Source organism: Columba livia, chromosome 6 (assembly GCF_036013475.1).
Source record: "Columba livia isolate bColLiv1 breed racing homer chromosome 6, bColLiv1.pat.W.v2, whole genome shotgun sequence".
Lineage (NCBI taxonomy): Eukaryota > Metazoa > Chordata > Aves > Columbiformes > Columbidae > Columba > Columba livia.
The window spans coordinates 14317276-14332971 of record NC_088607.1 but is presented as its reverse complement, the minus strand read 5'-3'; the positions used below and the strand labels follow the sequence as shown (position 1 = coordinate 14332971).

General features: G+C 48.3%; 1 protein-coding gene across 9 annotated transcripts; it reads right to left on the bottom strand.

The window, feature by feature from the left end:
* Positions 1 to 2217: 2217 nt before the first annotated feature.
* C6H10orf95 (chromosome 6 C10orf95 homolog) lies at positions 2218 to 15474 on the bottom strand. 9 transcript variants are annotated; one of them, XM_021295900.2, is made up of 4 exons: positions 12927 to 13218; positions 9510 to 9577; positions 8620 to 8707; positions 2218 to 4710 (listed from the first exon to the last, which is right to left on the bottom strand). In XM_021295900.2, exon 4 carries the CDS (start codon positions 4645 to 4647, stop codon positions 3973 to 3975), a length of 675 nt encoding a protein of 224 aa, XP_021151575.1. In that variant the 5' UTR covers positions 4648 to 4710; positions 8620 to 8707; positions 9510 to 9577; positions 12927 to 13218; the 3' UTR covers positions 2218 to 3972. The 9 variants fall into 9 exon arrangements, with proteins under 9 accessions (XP_021151575.1, XP_021151571.1, XP_021151573.1 ...); XM_021295896.2 differs by lacking the exons at positions 8620 to 8707; positions 9510 to 9577; positions 12927 to 13218 and adding an exon at positions 15329 to 15474; XM_021295898.2 differs by lacking the exons at positions 8620 to 8707; positions 9510 to 9577; positions 12927 to 13218 and adding an exon at positions 15268 to 15387.
* Positions 15475 to 15696: the final 222 nt, after the last annotated feature.

The following is a 15696-nucleotide window of genomic DNA, read 5'->3' as shown; positions in this document are numbered from 1 at the left end:
GCACGGTCCGGTCCCTGAGACGCCTTTTTGACGCCAACAACACACTGTGGAGTGTGGGGACCCTGGTGTAAGACTCTGCTTACCTCATCTCACTCCGCTGCTGCATCTCCAGGCAGCCCCTTTCTGTGGTCCCCAGGGTGTGCTGGGACTGGGACCTACAGCCTGGGACCTCACAGCTTTTGCAATAGGACTTGGCTCATTTAGGACACTCATCTGGATGGTGAGTTCATGCTACCCCAGCTGAACCTGGATTCCCCACAGATGGATTAAAATAGAGCCCCGAGCCGGCTATTGAGCAATTGCGGAGTTAGCTCCTCGTGCCAACAGTTGCTCGGTGCTTCCTCCATCAAAATCTTTGCCCGTGCTCCAAAGCAGTGTGTGTCATTTCCCGTCTCTTCTGCTGGGCTGTCAGACCTGAGGGCTCCCCTCCTGCACTGCTGGTGTACAGGCAAAGGGCTGTGACCTTCTCCCAGCAGTTACTCCTGCCTGAGCGACACTGAGCTGCTGTCATCACAATTGTGTCAAACTCTTGCCAAGCCTTTCAGCTATCAGCTCAGTCCCTGGGTCTGAAAAATGAACATCTCCTGCTGAGAACTGAGGCTGCCCAAATCTACTAGCAGCGTCAGCATCTCCACAGCTGCTCACAGGGATCCCCATATGTACCCCACATCTGCCCCTCCCTGCACATGAGCTTTGCAGCCCAGACTGGAGGGTGAGGGCAGTGCACAGCAAAGGGCATGTGCATAGTTGTAGGATGCACCAGTATGTCCCGACTTGGCCCAGATTGAGATCGATCCCTCTCTGGATCTGCTCTGTGAGCTGCCTGGAAAAGGCCTTTCACTGCTTCATTTTAAGCTGCAGAATGATCCTTTGTGCCTTCTCAGTCTCAAATATGCAGGTTTCCCTGAGCCTTGTGGTCCTCCTGTGGTACCACCGGCTGCACAGACTGTTTCCATCCATCAGCTGGCACATCTCAGTTCCAGGTGTTCCCATGAGTATTGGTTTTGTATGAAGGGAGCAGAGGGCTGGCGCCCAGGAGCACCAGGCTGCTCCCACAGTGCTGAGCATCCCCACACAGTGGCTGCTCCCCATTTTCAGATGCAAACGCAGAGGAACAGCTTAGACTGAGAGATGTGTTACCACCCACACACAGAGCAAATACGTAGGTGGGATTCCCAGCACATCTGCGAATATCAGCCCCATCTGGAAAAAAATGGAATTTCTCTTACAGCTCCAGCAGATTTACAGAGCTCAGGGCTGACCTGAAGCTTTGCAGGATGACACGTGGAAGCAGTGGAAAAAAATAGCAGCCAACTTGAGCAAGGTTTCCAAAGAAAGCTGTAGCTGTGTACGTCGCTTCTGGAGTGCTAGGTGCCAGAGTTCTCTCCCTGCAGCAGCTCCCAGTTGCAAAAATCTATGTCAGCTCAGTGCCTGCACTGTGTCAGCAACACTATGAGCTTTTTGCTATTTTTTCCCCCTCTTGCAGATGGAGACGCAGCCGGCTAGGGCCAGGGGAAGCTGACTCGCACTGGCTACTTGGCTCTGAGAACTGAATTCCATAGGCATTAAAGCCTCTAAAAATGCCCTATGGATTCAGTTCTGCAGCTGGGCAGCAAATGAGCCTCAAACCTTCAAGAAGAAAATGCAACTGTGAGCTGTTCCTGCAAGGAATGTGTAAATCTTTGCTCCTGCACAGAGACCAGAGTAGGGATGGAGGTGAGTTACAGTGACCACGAGAAACCCTGTGTTCAGAGAGCGGCTTGAGATGGTGGCCATCTGCGGCAGGCTTTCCCTCAAGGAGAAAAAGAATCTAGCTATGGAAGAGTTTCCTTCTGTCTGGAATTGAAATGACACTTCAGAAAATAAATACATTGCTGGTTCCTGATGTACTGCACGCAACTATAAACCTCTGCTAAGAACACACATTGTCAGAACCACAGCCAGGGTGTGCCCAGCAATCTCCTGCTCAGAGTCCGGGCAGCAAAACCAAACAAAACTTCAAAGATAAACAGGACAGGATGGGTATAGTTAAAGGAGATATCCCCAGCAGGGACAGCTATTTGGAGAAAGCTTTTGCAGAGGCAACAGCCTCTCTTTCCACACATTTATCGTCTACTTCTGGGAGACCCTGGCTGCCTGCCCTGAGTTTTGGTGACATTTTCCACTATAAGAGAGTTCAAAGCTGCCAGCAGGAATGTATTGGCTGGAGGAACAGCATTTAGGATAAAGTATTATTAATTTATTATTATTAATTTATGTAGCATCCAATCAACACCACAGGGTAAACCCCATGTTCCCCCCCACCTTGCCCAGAAGCTGGTTTGCAGCTGCTCCAGGATCTCAGCTAAAGCAGCCCCTTCCCAAGGCAGGCAGCATCCATCTCCAGCTGTGTCCTACACCAGCTACATGGGACAGGGAGGAGACTACTTCCAGCACCCCACCAGAGCACTGGTTAGCCACCAGTCATTAGTGGAGGCCTTTTCCAGCCCATTCAGTAAGTCCCACAGCCACCTCTTGCAACACAGCCACGGAGCATCAGCTTGTTGAGATCTCTGCAGCCGTTTTTCTGGTTCAGCCTTCTCAGAGCTTTATCTGGCAGCAGAGTGAACCCATTTCCAAGAAGCTGATTAGGGAAGGGAAAATCCAGATAGTTGCTGAGACATGCTGGCTATTGCTTAAACAAACAAAGGTGGTTGCATTAATTAAAAAAAAAAAAAAAAATCCACTTGCCTTGACCTTACAGCAATTCAGAGCTACCAAGGGCTTCCAAGTTCACGCTCATAGACACTCTGCTTTGCTATGCAGATGGAGAGCACCCAGCTCCCTCCTGCACTAGGTGGCCTTTCTCCCATGTGGCATGTCAGGGGGAGGCTACAGGGGAGCAGAGCAGGTCCCTATTTCTCCTGTACGCTCAGAAAGCCCCTGCTGGTCCCCAAAGAGGAAGCTGTCAAGCAACAAACCGAGGCAAAGCAGCGTGCTGCCAAGCAGAATAACCCACCATGGTTGCGCAAGAGCAACAAGCCAGAAGTCCTCCCCAACTTTGGAAAAAGGTGTCAGATCAGGTCGCCATTTGTTCACAGGAGAGACTGCTGTCAGGTAGCTAAAAAACAGAAATACGAGCATTTGCATTTGAGGAATTTTTATTGTTTATAACTATTTAAAAGGTACAGAAGATTGCAAGTAAGTCAGACCCAGCCCCTCACAACCCTCCAGGTTTCCAGCACAACTCCCTCACGAGAGACCAAGTTGTGGTACTGCTCTGGTTCACTGTGGCAACCTCACTGGAGAGACAGATCCCCCACCCAGAGCCAAGGCAGACCCAAAGCAGGGCTTCAAGCAATGACTTCAGAAGGACACATGTCCAGAAGAACTGGCCACCAGTTTACCAAGTGCAAGAGGGTAGGTACACTAGGATCTTCTGCCAGCATGTAGGGAAGTGCTGTGTACAGGCATCACATGGTGATTAAGCACAATGGTATGGTCATAAACAGCAGTGACAAGATATGCAGAAAATTGGGGTTTTTTTTACAGTGTTCAGGAACCCCTCTCTCCTCTGGGATGCACACTGCCCCCAGCCTAGAGGAAATCCTGCTTTGATCTCCTTAACTGAGTGCCAGGAAGGGAGCCAGCTTCCCTTGGACAGGGTAGGAAGAGGCCCGTTTTCTCATCAAGGGCTGCTGTCTGGATGTCCCCAAACCAGACTGTGACCACTCAACCAAACCAGTGAAAAATCAAACATTCATTTGAAAGAGCAGATCCCAGACAGTCAAGTGCCATGTGGTTTCTTCACAGGATGGGCATTGTGCAAACAGGGTAAATCTGCCATAAGCTTGTGGAGGATGGGGAATAATTAAAAGCCAACGGGAGTGGTGGCATCCGTTACTTGTGCTACTTGCCAGTGGCACCAAGAACAGCTGTCAGCTGGCTCCCATGAGGGCTCTGGAGCATCTGTCCATCGGGTGACTGACTCCATCAACGTCTCAGTTTCTTTTTCTTCTTATGGTTCTGGTCCTCACTGCTGTCATCTGCCTCACTGGCACTGGGGGTCACAGCCTGCTGGATGACTTTTTTTTCCACTGCATATTCCTGCTCTCCTACCTTGGGGTCTCCCTTGATCAAGAACTCTCCTTTCCGGTAGGTTATGGAGACGTTGGTTCGTGGGTAGGTGCCATAAACTCTTCGAAGATCATCCTTCACAAACTCTGGGAGGTCTTTCCTTGGTCCAAACACCTTTCCAAGCTTCCCCCATTGAAGCTCCCCTCTCATTGTGAAGCCTTCTGGCCATGTGTCTCGATACTGATCTGACCTCTGGTAGGCAGTGTAGGGATTGTAGTTTACATAGGGATTGTAAAGAGGGATGGGGACCATCGGAGGGAAGTGCCAGGCATAGTATGGACGGAAGTAAGGATGGGAGGCACTGTAGAGATGATGATATTCCACCTGACCTCCTGCATAGTCAGGGTAGCCATTCTGGTCCACCACAAAGGTGACAGGTCGGCTGTAGAAGTTGTGCACATGGATGGGAGGGAACATCATGGAGCTGGTCATGTCTTCTGCTCTGCCAGCCCGCAGTGGTGGGTAGGCATAGGCAGAAGGTGGGATCACGGTTGGGTAATACTCCCGCGGCACAAAGCCAGACTGGTACATGGTACAGCAGCTGGGGTTTTATACAAGGGACGTTGCTTCAGAGTGGCTGCTGAGTCTCAACACCTGTGAGGACAGGAGGGGAGGAGAAACAATTTACTTTGGTTATATGTGTCCTAGAACCAGGCTGAATAAGGAGGTACACCTAGCACTGTAAACGCAACAGCTAATTAATAAAAAGAGCTCCCTGAGCCTGCAGCTTGCAGGGGCAGTAACAAGCCAAGAACAAGCAGAGCAACACTGCCAGCAACTGCCTGTTGGCTGCTCAGCAAGAATCACCATTTAACCCACCCAGATCTCAGGGTTACAAGGATGGGAACAAGCTGGTATAAAAACCACTGAGGGCAGAAAAGATGGCTGCACATCCTCGTGACACAGCTCTGCACTGCTGGGAGACCACAAGACAGACTGCAAGAAACTAGAGACCCTTGAGTAGGCATAAAAATGGGGAAGGCAAGCACAAGTGAAAGAAGTGCAAAAATAAAGCAAGCAGGCAAAGAGGAGAGAGGAAAGAGGACAGAGCCCAGCTTTGCTGCAATTGATTCAGCTGCCATCCTGTTCAGACAAGGAGATCTTAGTCTTCAGCTGTCCTTGACCCTCATTCCTCCCAAAGCACTGCTTTTATTTTGATACGCGAACAAGAGCCGTGCCTACTATTTGTTTCTAGAGCAAAATCCAGGAACACCTACATTTCCTCTGACAAGTTCTCACAAGAAAACATCTCTTTGTGGTCTCACTAGTTATCATTCCCCATTCCTGTTTAAGTGTATGTTTACCTTGAGCAACTCTGACCCACAGCTGAATTTGTTCCTGGCCTGCCCTCACCAGATGATCCGAGCACCCTCCAGGGCATTAAGCAATGTCCTCCCATGACTCATTATCCTCTCCCCAAGGCCTGAAAGGGAAGCTGTACATAGCATGGGCTTTTTAAGAAAAAAATGCTACCGCAAATAGGAAAAGACCATGCACAGATCTAAAGGCAGTAAGCTTTTGTGGGTGGAGTTTATTTTCTCTTGCCCCCCCTCACCTTCTTCCCAACCCCAGATCTTGTAGAGGCTTTTTGCTTCAGCCTTAGAGAGTTGCCTCTCACACAGGTGTCAACCAAGAAGGTAAGGCAGAACTCATCCCCCATTTCAGTGCTTTCCTCCAGCCTACCAGGAAATTTGGCAGGTCCCCTAAGAACCTGCCTACCACAAGCAATTCTGGGTACTACACAATGGAAATGGATTTGTTTGTTTGTTTTTCAACCAGCACAAGTTGTTCCTGTCCCTTGAGGTTTGCAATTGACACTAGCTCAAGTCTGCTTTTGCCATAAGCGCAGAGCTAGAAGGCCAGCCCTGAGCAGGGAAACTGCACTGGAGCATTTAGACCACACCAGGCAGTATCCCTGAGCAGGAGCTGCAGCCTAGGAGCCAGAGCCCATCACAACCACCACCTCTCCAGACAGGAGGAAAGAAAAAAGAAAAAAACTCCATCCTATGTCATTAAAGCCCTTACAAAAAAAGGCTCAGACAGCTTACAGCAAAATAAAGCAAGCTCAAACAGCTTTGGCTGAGGTCTCCCCAGCTCACTAGCAGGCGTTGGGGAGGAGAGCAGGCAGCGTGATGTTTCCAGCATTTAGCCCAGCTTACAACAGAGCACAGGCAAGGGCAGGGCTGGGGTGCCTCTGTCCTTGAGGGCTCCTAAACATCTCTTCCCATTACACTGTTATTGAAAGGACGCTATTAGGTAGCTTCCAAATACCATGCTTTACCTAACTTGCTCACAAACACCACAAAAATCCAGAGGGCTATTTATGTCAATTCAGCACAAGGTGGATAAATAGAATAAACGGTCTCCTAAAAAACAGTCTCAGTGACTCTTTTAATCCAGTTCAGTCCTGCACCCCTGCTGAGATCCATAGGATAATTTCCATGGATCCTTCATGATTCAGAGCACAGGGAGCACACAGCTGTTGCATCCATGAGTGAAATAAAGCAAGCCCAGCCCACCCCTCCCACCAGATCAGCGTGCTCCTTCCGGCCAGTTCGGGACAGCCCTGCAGAAGCTGTTATCTCATCTTGTTGATGACCAGCTCTTGCTCAAAAGCTACAGATGGCCCATCTACCATCTGCTGTATCACCTTGCATTTTGGCTGGCAGCATCAGTGCTCCCAGGTCTTCCCTGCAGCCACAGGGGAAGGGGTGACAGGCCATCTAATCACTCAGGTTTTAGCACTGAGGCAGCCCGAGCACAGCTATTAATTTCTTTGATTTTGCACCGGAAAAAGAGGAACAGGCAGGGTGGCCCACAGGAGGAAGCAAACCAAAAAGAAGGGGAATGAGATGAGGATTAAGCAGCACTGGAAGCATCCCAGGGCAGCACTAACATATGCCTGACCACAGAAGCAAAGACATTTCTCTGGAAGAAGATCACCCCGGAGGAGAATGGTGACAGCCACAGCGCAGTCAATACCTCGCAGCCCCAGAGGAGGTTTGCAAACCCATCAGGACAGCCTTGGCTCAGTGGCTGGGGCTTTGTCTTCCCTGGGCTCCGCTGCACATCTGCCTGGCACTGCCTGCTCCCCAGCACAGAGCCACCAGGACTGCCTGACACAGGTTCACCTTCTGGGGCTTTGTCTTCCCCGGGCTCCGCTGCACATCTGCCTGGCACTGCCTGCTCCCCAGCACAGAGCCACCAGGACTGCCCCGACACAGGTCCACCTTCGCAAGCACAAGGGCTCAATCCCAGCTCCCAGCTTGCATGGCACAGCACTGCTCCACATCGTAAGGCACATGGGAGCCACAAGGCTCCTGCCCTGTCCTTCCAGAGCTGCAACCTTCTGCTCCCAGGGGCAGACAACATGGTTTACCCCACCATTGCACCAGTGCCTGTTGCTCATATTGACCCTTGGGCTGCTCCAGTGTCCAGAGGTCAGTTTTGGGATATCACAGCTGGAACAAAACCCTGCTAGACTCTGCAGGGCTGAGCAAGGGTGTGACAAATCCACATGTCTGGGAACAGAGGGAGCTTTGAGAGCATCAGTACCTGCCTCACCTGTGTCACGCTCACTGGGAAGCGAGAGCAAGCAGTGCTTCAGGGGAAAGAGGGTTTGACAGAAGGGTGGGGTTTTTTTAGGACATCTGACAGCCAGAAGGCATCAAAAGCCAGATGCTTAAGAAAACCAACCCCCAAACACCAACATTACCTAGTGGTATCCATTGAGAAAATGGTCTAACCCCCAGTCTCTTCTCCCCTGCTCTTATTTTTCTTGTTTTTCCAGTGCCAGCAGCCAGAGGCTGCCCTGACTTTGGAAGCCCGCATTCAAGAGCCTCCAGCTCTTCAGCAGCAGCTGTAGAACCAGAAGGGGAGAGGGGATCCTGGCTGACCACTCTCTTCAGGCTGCCATGCTCTTTCTTCCCTTGCTCCAATTTCAAGCTCTGCTATGCCTTGTGGAAAAAAAATCACCACGTCCATTGCCTGGTATCTGGGTGTCCCAAGCAGTAAAGGGCAAAACAGTCCTTAAAGCCTGAGCTGAGCTCTGCTAAATGCCTCCCTGGTCCTGAGAGCCACTGACAGCCATCAATATACACCAGCTCCGTGGTGGCACAGCCTGAAAGGGTGGATGGGCAGGAACCATGATGTCTGTTGCGTGAGAGCCCAGCCTCCCCAGCCAGGGCACTGGGAGCTGTGGTTGCCAGCAGGGAGCAAAAAGGGACCAACCCAGTAAGAAAGGCCACAGCAAGAGACAAGGTAGCCTCTTCTTAAAGCGTTCCCAGCAATTTTGACCTTGATGGAAAAGGGTCCAACACAGCCTGTCTGGAGCTGAATGAGAAGCCAGGCACAAAGCAGGGAGGGAGGGGAAGAGACGGGGAGAGAGACAAACTCCCAAGGTCAAAGCCAACTGAAAGGAGATCATCATCACAGCTTAGTGAGAACATACTTCAGACTCTTCCCGAGCTTGCCAGAGCTGACTCCAGCAATTCCCTCACCTACCATCCAGCCATCTGGCAGGGCTTCTCCCTCCTCACACATCTTGGTGCAGGTCAAGGGGACTGACACCACAGCTCCCAAAATACTTTGCCTGCCAAGGAAAGCATGCTTCAGTGCCAGCCAACCCAGACTGGGTTGCTATGGAGCAATCAAGCAGTGTTTGCAATACAGAACTAGAGAGTACACTTGGTAGCTCAAGTACAGAGATTTTGTTTCATTGCTTTGTTAGGCAGTAACTACAAGTCATGAATCCACCACTAGTTAATACAGAAACGTCCAAGGCTGGTAGGGCTGTTTTATTATCTAAAGCAGCAGAAATTACTTCCTAGCATTACAAAAGAGTGTGGTTTTGCTGGACATGTCTTGGGGCAGTAAAGATTTACTGTGACCCAGACTGAATTTGCACTGAATTTGGGGAGCTTTCTGTTTTCATAGTCATGGAGCACACAAACCACTGTGAACTGCAGAAAACAGGAAAGTGGAAATATTCAAGTCCATGCCAGACTACACATTCTCTAGGAGAGACTTAAAGTGAGCTTGGTGGTAGCATGGGCACAGACAAACATACAAGGTGTGCCACAGTATCCAATGTGTAAAATCTCATACAAGTATCTCACATGTCTGGAGAGACTGGTGTCACCAAGTCTTCTGTCCACCTGAAGCAGCAACCAAAGTTAGCTGGGTCCTCAGGTCAGGCTGGCAGTTTGAACAGGCTTAGATGCTTCCTCAGGGAGCACACTGACAGCCAACACAACTGTAGAGACTTTTGGCCCACAGGAGAGGACATGGCCATCTATTTTACTCTAAGAATCAATCAAGACTACTCTTGCCTCATACTGTTGCCCTGTGATCAGCTCCCAAACAAAGAGAACAGGGAGACTGCATTAAATTACCTTTTCCTCTCCACTGTTCCAGAACCCAAACTTTCAGATCCTTCTTTCTGGCTTTCTTCTTGCCCTCCCTGCCTTGCAAAAAAACCAGATCTGTTGCCATTGCCCTGTAGGAACTCCCAAGGGCACAGGGATGAATACTGCAAAAGCAACATTTTCCCCTAACCAAGGGGATGAAGAAGTCATGAGTTATTTCCAGTTAGTCTCTCCATTTTGAGCAGACTCTGCAAAACTGTTGTCATCTGACAAAGCTTTGGCAAATGCCTCCCTTGGGAAAAAAAAACAACACAACACCAAAGCAAAACAAAAAGCAAACCCACAAACAACCCACACAAACACAAAACCACACCACCACCAAACCAAAACTTCAAGGACTGTTCTAGAGGTGAGAGGTTAAAACCAAACCTTCTCAAACCAAAGGTTTATCCTCCACAGCTCTGCTGTCTGAGTCCCACACACTTGGCATCCTAGTAGCTGGAGACAGTGTGTGGGAGAGGATTACAACTACAAAGTTTCTCATTTTATCTTGTCATTCCCCCCCTCTATTGCCAACATAAGACAGTGCTCTGTTTGAGGTCTTTGAAGAAAGAGAAGACCCCCAAGAAAGAGAAGAGAAGACTCAGGAGAAGACCCCCAAGTACTTGCTGGTGCAGTGGGAGCACAGCACAGAAAGCCATGCAGCACAACACTGTAGCTTTGCTGCTGCATCACCAGGGTTGATCTGTAGGACAGAGACTCTTGGCTGCCTTCCTAAAAGGGATGCTCACACTCAGCCAGATGTGCCTGGCAGCAACACAAGAATTCAAGGAAAGTGCAATAGCTCACTTCAAACTGGGTCCTTTCAGGCCTTAACTTTAACCTCGGGGAGCAGATTCCCACAGCAGTGCTGCTTAACCATGGAAGCGCTTTTAGATTTTTGCACATACCTTCCATTTTCAAAGCTAGAAGGGCACCACAGGTTTTTGCTGCACTCTCCAAGAGAAAAGCAAACCCACACAGTCCCAGCAAAAGCACTCCAAGGAGCATTGAATACTTCCACATTATGCCCAGTACAACCAGGTGCCATAAGGCAGTAGCTGATTAACAGCAGCACAAAGCAGGGCTGAGGGAAGAGGTCTTGCCTCCCATTTGCTGGGCAAAGCCCACCACAGCCTGAGACAAGGGTTGACTTCTTGAAAGAGACAAGCTCTTACAACATTAAGAAAGGGAGGAAGATGCTGTGTGGTGGGCTGGGATGAAGCGGGGCCATCTCTGTCTCTCTCCTGCACACCATGGCCTCTCCGTGTTCGGGTGGCACAGCAGGCCAGCTCAGGAGGAGCCATCTGCTTCAGACTTGTACCCCAAGTGCCACCATGGTCACAGATTTCTATATGCAATTCATTTTCTGTAAAGCCACAGTGCACATAGCAATAACCAGCCTCCTGCAGGCACTGCTGGAGCTGCATACCAGGAGCTGGGCAGTTGTTACACACCAGTGCCTCCTTATGCTGAGCCTCTCTTAGATATTTCTAGACAGAAAGTTTGGTGAGGCAGGAAAGCAACAGCCTCTGCTGCTCAGAAAAGGAGTTCAGCTATTTGCCTTGCTCCCTTGTGCTGTCTAGTGGCAACAGATAAAGGAAGCTCACCGATAGTGAACTTACCTTTAAAATAGCCCATGAGAAAGAAAAGGGCTTTGCAGGAAAGAGCAGGTACTTTGAATGAGAGCTTAATGACTCCCCAAAGAGCAGTAAAGCTACAAGCTGGAAAGGGAGAGATTAGAAGTAGAGATTAGTAGAAACGGGAGAAACCCACCCATCCAGACATTTTTGTATGTTTTTATTGAAAGGTAAGTACAGACTATTTCGGTCCTTGGACACACCAACTCCACCTCAAGAGGTGAGCAAGCTGCCACCCTGCCTAGAGGACATTCATGCAAAACCTACTGCACTTGGTGCTCCCCTCCAAGAGGGGTGGGTTCAGAACTGCTCCCAGCTCTTGCACCCTCAGCTCAGCCAAGGGGGAAGATTTAACTTCCGAAGCCAGAAGACTCCAGTCCTCACCCTGCTGTTACTAATGCACCAGGAAGAAGAGCCCCAACTGGTACTGGTAATTGTGGAAATAGCAGTTAATATATGTATTACAGTCAGTCATCCCTGTATATAGGCCTTTTGAAGAGCAAGCAGATCCGTTTCAGCTATTCAAAGCAGCATTCCCAGAAAGCACTGAAGTCTAGTATGGATCTGGCATTTATTTCTGAGGTCTGTGCAAAGCCCAGACTCTGCATGAGGTCAAAATACCAGGAAAAACCCTAGTCATCGCAGAGCAAGCCTTTACTTGACTCCAATGATACAAAAGCCACCCCCTTGCATAACTCTGCTCAAATAGTGGTCAAAATGCAACTCACTGCTGACAGATAAGTTTGGACCTACCACTCCTCCAGCCCTCACTGCAGCTGCTGGATAACATAGCAGGTCTGGAACAGCTGCACTGCCGAGAATAAAACACGGCAAGTGTTAAAACGGGGTCACTGCATCAGCAAGCAAGGCTCTGGAAAGCAGCCCTGCCTGCTGCCGGTGCCATCCTGACACCATCACCCCCTCAGCGCCTCCCTGCGTAGAGATGTCTGCTGCACCAAGGTCTAGATTTTGGACACATTCCAAGCTTTCTCCTTTCTTGACATATCCTCCTTTTGGTACAGCCTAACATCCATGTTATTAGATCTCCCACCATGAGTCTCATCTTCCTAGTAACCACTGTGGGCACCCTTTGCTGCAGAGGTCTTCCTCACCTAAGATTCAAATCTCTGTGCCTCACATCTCAGGACCTCAGTCACCCTTCCAAAAGCCACCACCTTTTTCTTGCCTAAACCCTCTTCCAGACACAGCTCTGTCTCTACATACTACTTTTGCTTTAACTGAGCATGTTTTAATCTGCACTTCAAAGGATTAACAGCCAAAATGATCCTTGCCATGTTCAATCACAGCCTGCACAGACAGACCCAGCTCCTCCTTTCACTCAAGTTCGTCCAATATCCATCATCTTAATCCACACACCCTCAAAGAGAAAAATCTCAATATCAGTTAGCTCAAGCTTCCAAAGTGGGAGATCCTAGACAGGCCCCCAGCTATCACTTCTGCCCAGCTGTCCCCCTTCAGATTGCAGTCTTGAGACAACCAACTCTGGAGATTAACTTTTATTAATCAATCACACCAATAATTCAACTGAATGATCAATAACCTCATTAACACACCACTAATATCTTGTGGTTATTTATATAATTTTGCACACAACCATGAAGCTACTAATCAAGTCTTATGAACCACAAATGGTTGGTATTGAGTTACAAGTTACCCTTCTGTCCCACACCAGTTAGCACTGGGGTACAAGCCTAGCCACCCCCCTTTGCTCTGCCCTCCCACACAAAATCTTCCCAATATAGACCTGATGAAGAGTCCAGCAAGTTGTCCAAGGAGCATCACTGCAGCATCCCAGTGTGTTTGGGCCCTCAGGCTTCACTATCATCTGCAGATGTCTCCTGCAGTCAGCCGATCCTTCCTTCATATAATTTTATACCTTACCCCCTGTTTCTATCATTTCAGGATCCACTTTTTTTTCCATGATCATGCCTCTTCCTCCAGCCAGTCTCCTCCTGAACAGACAATCCACCCCTAGTTACTTCTTCCCCATTGGTCTCTGTTTTGCTACATTCTTAATCAAGTCTGGCATTTCCGATATCATTACCTTGGCGATCTCAGCCTTACATGGAACTACTGATACTGGATGGTGGCCTTGCAAGGTTCTAACCTACAGGAGTTGCTTCAGACACACCTACAATTATCTGGTTCCTCCTGGTTATATATTGTTTACTTTACACACTGCAAGACAAATCATTCTACTTCAGCCTCAATTCCTCTGCCCAGCTCCAGTTACCCGCAGGCACTTTCTTATCTCGCACACAGACAGTTTGCATAGCAGCACAAGATGTTTTGCACACTGTTTTCGTGCTTTCACAGCATCCCGCTCTCTCAGCTGCCTGATTACAAGTCTTTGCCCTTGAAATGTTTTTGGGAGAGTCTCCTGTTGCCCTGCAAAGGCCTCAGCTGGTTACACAGCCTGGTTCCCCAGAGAGGCTTCGTGCTCACAGCGGGTTTCTTCCATTAGAGTCCCATGTCACAGCAAACCATTTGCTTTTTAACGACACTTGGATCCCATTCCAGTGCATCCTGCATTGAGGATGTGTGTTTAGAAGTGAGGAAGGCATAACTTACGCACTTGTACTAGTTCTTCCCATAGGATCAATACCCCAAAAAGCGGGAGAGGGCAGGAAACAGATTATCCAGACTTTGGGCTTGTATTATGTATCATCTCTTTAGTGTATAAAAATGCCTTCTGTTACAACAGCAACACACACTGTATTTCTAGCTTAAGTTCAAACATCTGAGCTAGAATTACCCATGGGAATACTGCTCTTATTGCAGCCCCCAAGGCAAACAGCTGCCTCATCTGCTGATCGACAACTCCGTAATACATTAAAAAATTCCAACTACCTTCTGTTACAGTCTTTAGACAATACAGCACATAGCTCACAAGTAGCATTATTGATTTTTTAATGGGAATCAAAAGGCAATCTTCTGTTTCCAAGAACACAATCACTCAGAAAAGCCCTTATGTGTCATTCTCTCCAAACTAAAGTGCTTAAAGCCTATCATCACACAACAATAACAATTTACGTTAGTACCTTTCACAAGCAGGAGATGCTAGGAAAGTTACAGACTAGAGCACTGGAATGAATCAATGCCCCAACTGAGTTATGCTACTCTATGTGGACTTGCATCTACTAGATGAGACAGCAGATGTGCTGGGGTGAAAGAGGCATAACCTCCAGAGGGATTTTAGCATTTGTGCTTTCAAAAAGCCAAGCAAAGCGCAGAACACCTCACTTGTATGCTACTACTACAAATATTTAAGGTAGTACTAGTACTGTTTTGCTATCACAACTGGTAAAACGTTACAACATAAGCTAGTCTTTCATCATAAGTGCAAAAAACAGAGATAGACATTTGTTTGGTGTGCAGGTACTCACATCCTGAGAAAAAACAGCCAAGATGATACCCTCACTTAATTGAGAAGCAAGAAGCAGTAGGGTACACAACCTGATCTTAAGGCAGTTTGCCTTCTATAGTCTCTTTTCACTGATGCACCTTAATAACACATTCAGAGCTAGGAGATACACTAAGATACCACATCACACCTCACAGAAGCTTTCTCACAGTAACCAGGGCTGCAATACCTGTCTGAACATGCCCTTGTAGCTAACGGAAGCAACAGGAAGCTCATTCCTTCAGTAATTACATTACATGCTCAGACAGGGAGCCTTAAGCCTAGCTGCCTGTAGACAAGACTTCTAAAGCCAGGGCAAGGTACATGTCTAAGCTAGTGGATGCCTTGCAAACAAATAGAACTTGAACCTAAAAAGTTAGTTATAGCAAGAATAGAAGACACAAGTAAAGGAACAGCTAAAGCCAGCACGTGAAGCCAACAGAAGAAAAACATGAAAAGCACTCACCAAACTGCATGGTCTTCCTCAAAGCAGCAAAACACTATTAGCAATACTCAAAGAAAAAACATTAATTTTAAAGTAACAGACTGAATAGCATTGAAAAGAGCCTGTCACCAGATACTTCCAAAATAGACCCTACCTTTTCTCTCTTTTGTCCCCCCCCAAGGTGGTTTTTTTTGCTTATACTCAGCAACAGGCAGCTAAGCCAGTATTTGTACTCACTGCTCATTCAGTAGGTTGTAAATAAGTAAGAGGCCATACAAATGACTCCCATCAGCACTACCTTGTTGTCAACACCTGCACTGTCATAGGCTTTTACAGATGCAATTCCCCACACAGGTTTAAAAAGGGTGACTGGGTCTGCAAGGTCAGCTCATCACTGTTCAGCGCCACTGCTGCAGTGGAGCACACTCCTCAGGGACGCTGAATGCCTCACCCTGCTGCAGGTGGTCTCAATAGCCAAAGCTAATTACCTACCAATCACTCTTTAATTACAAAACCTGTTGGCTGATTAATTGCCTTGCTTCTATGAATTCATTAAAAATTACCTGTTTGGGAAGATGCTAGTGTGAAAAATGCAGTTGTGGTTTGTGCTAAGATGTTTAATGTTTAGAGGTATAACCAAATGAGGCATGGACTCTGAACTTGGGA

Excerpts from the sequence above, each read along its gene's own strand:
- C6H10orf95 (XM_021295896.2), bottom strand. The coding sequence starts at position 4,647 with ATGTACCAGTCTGGCTTTGTGCCGCGGGAGTATTACCCAACCGTGATC.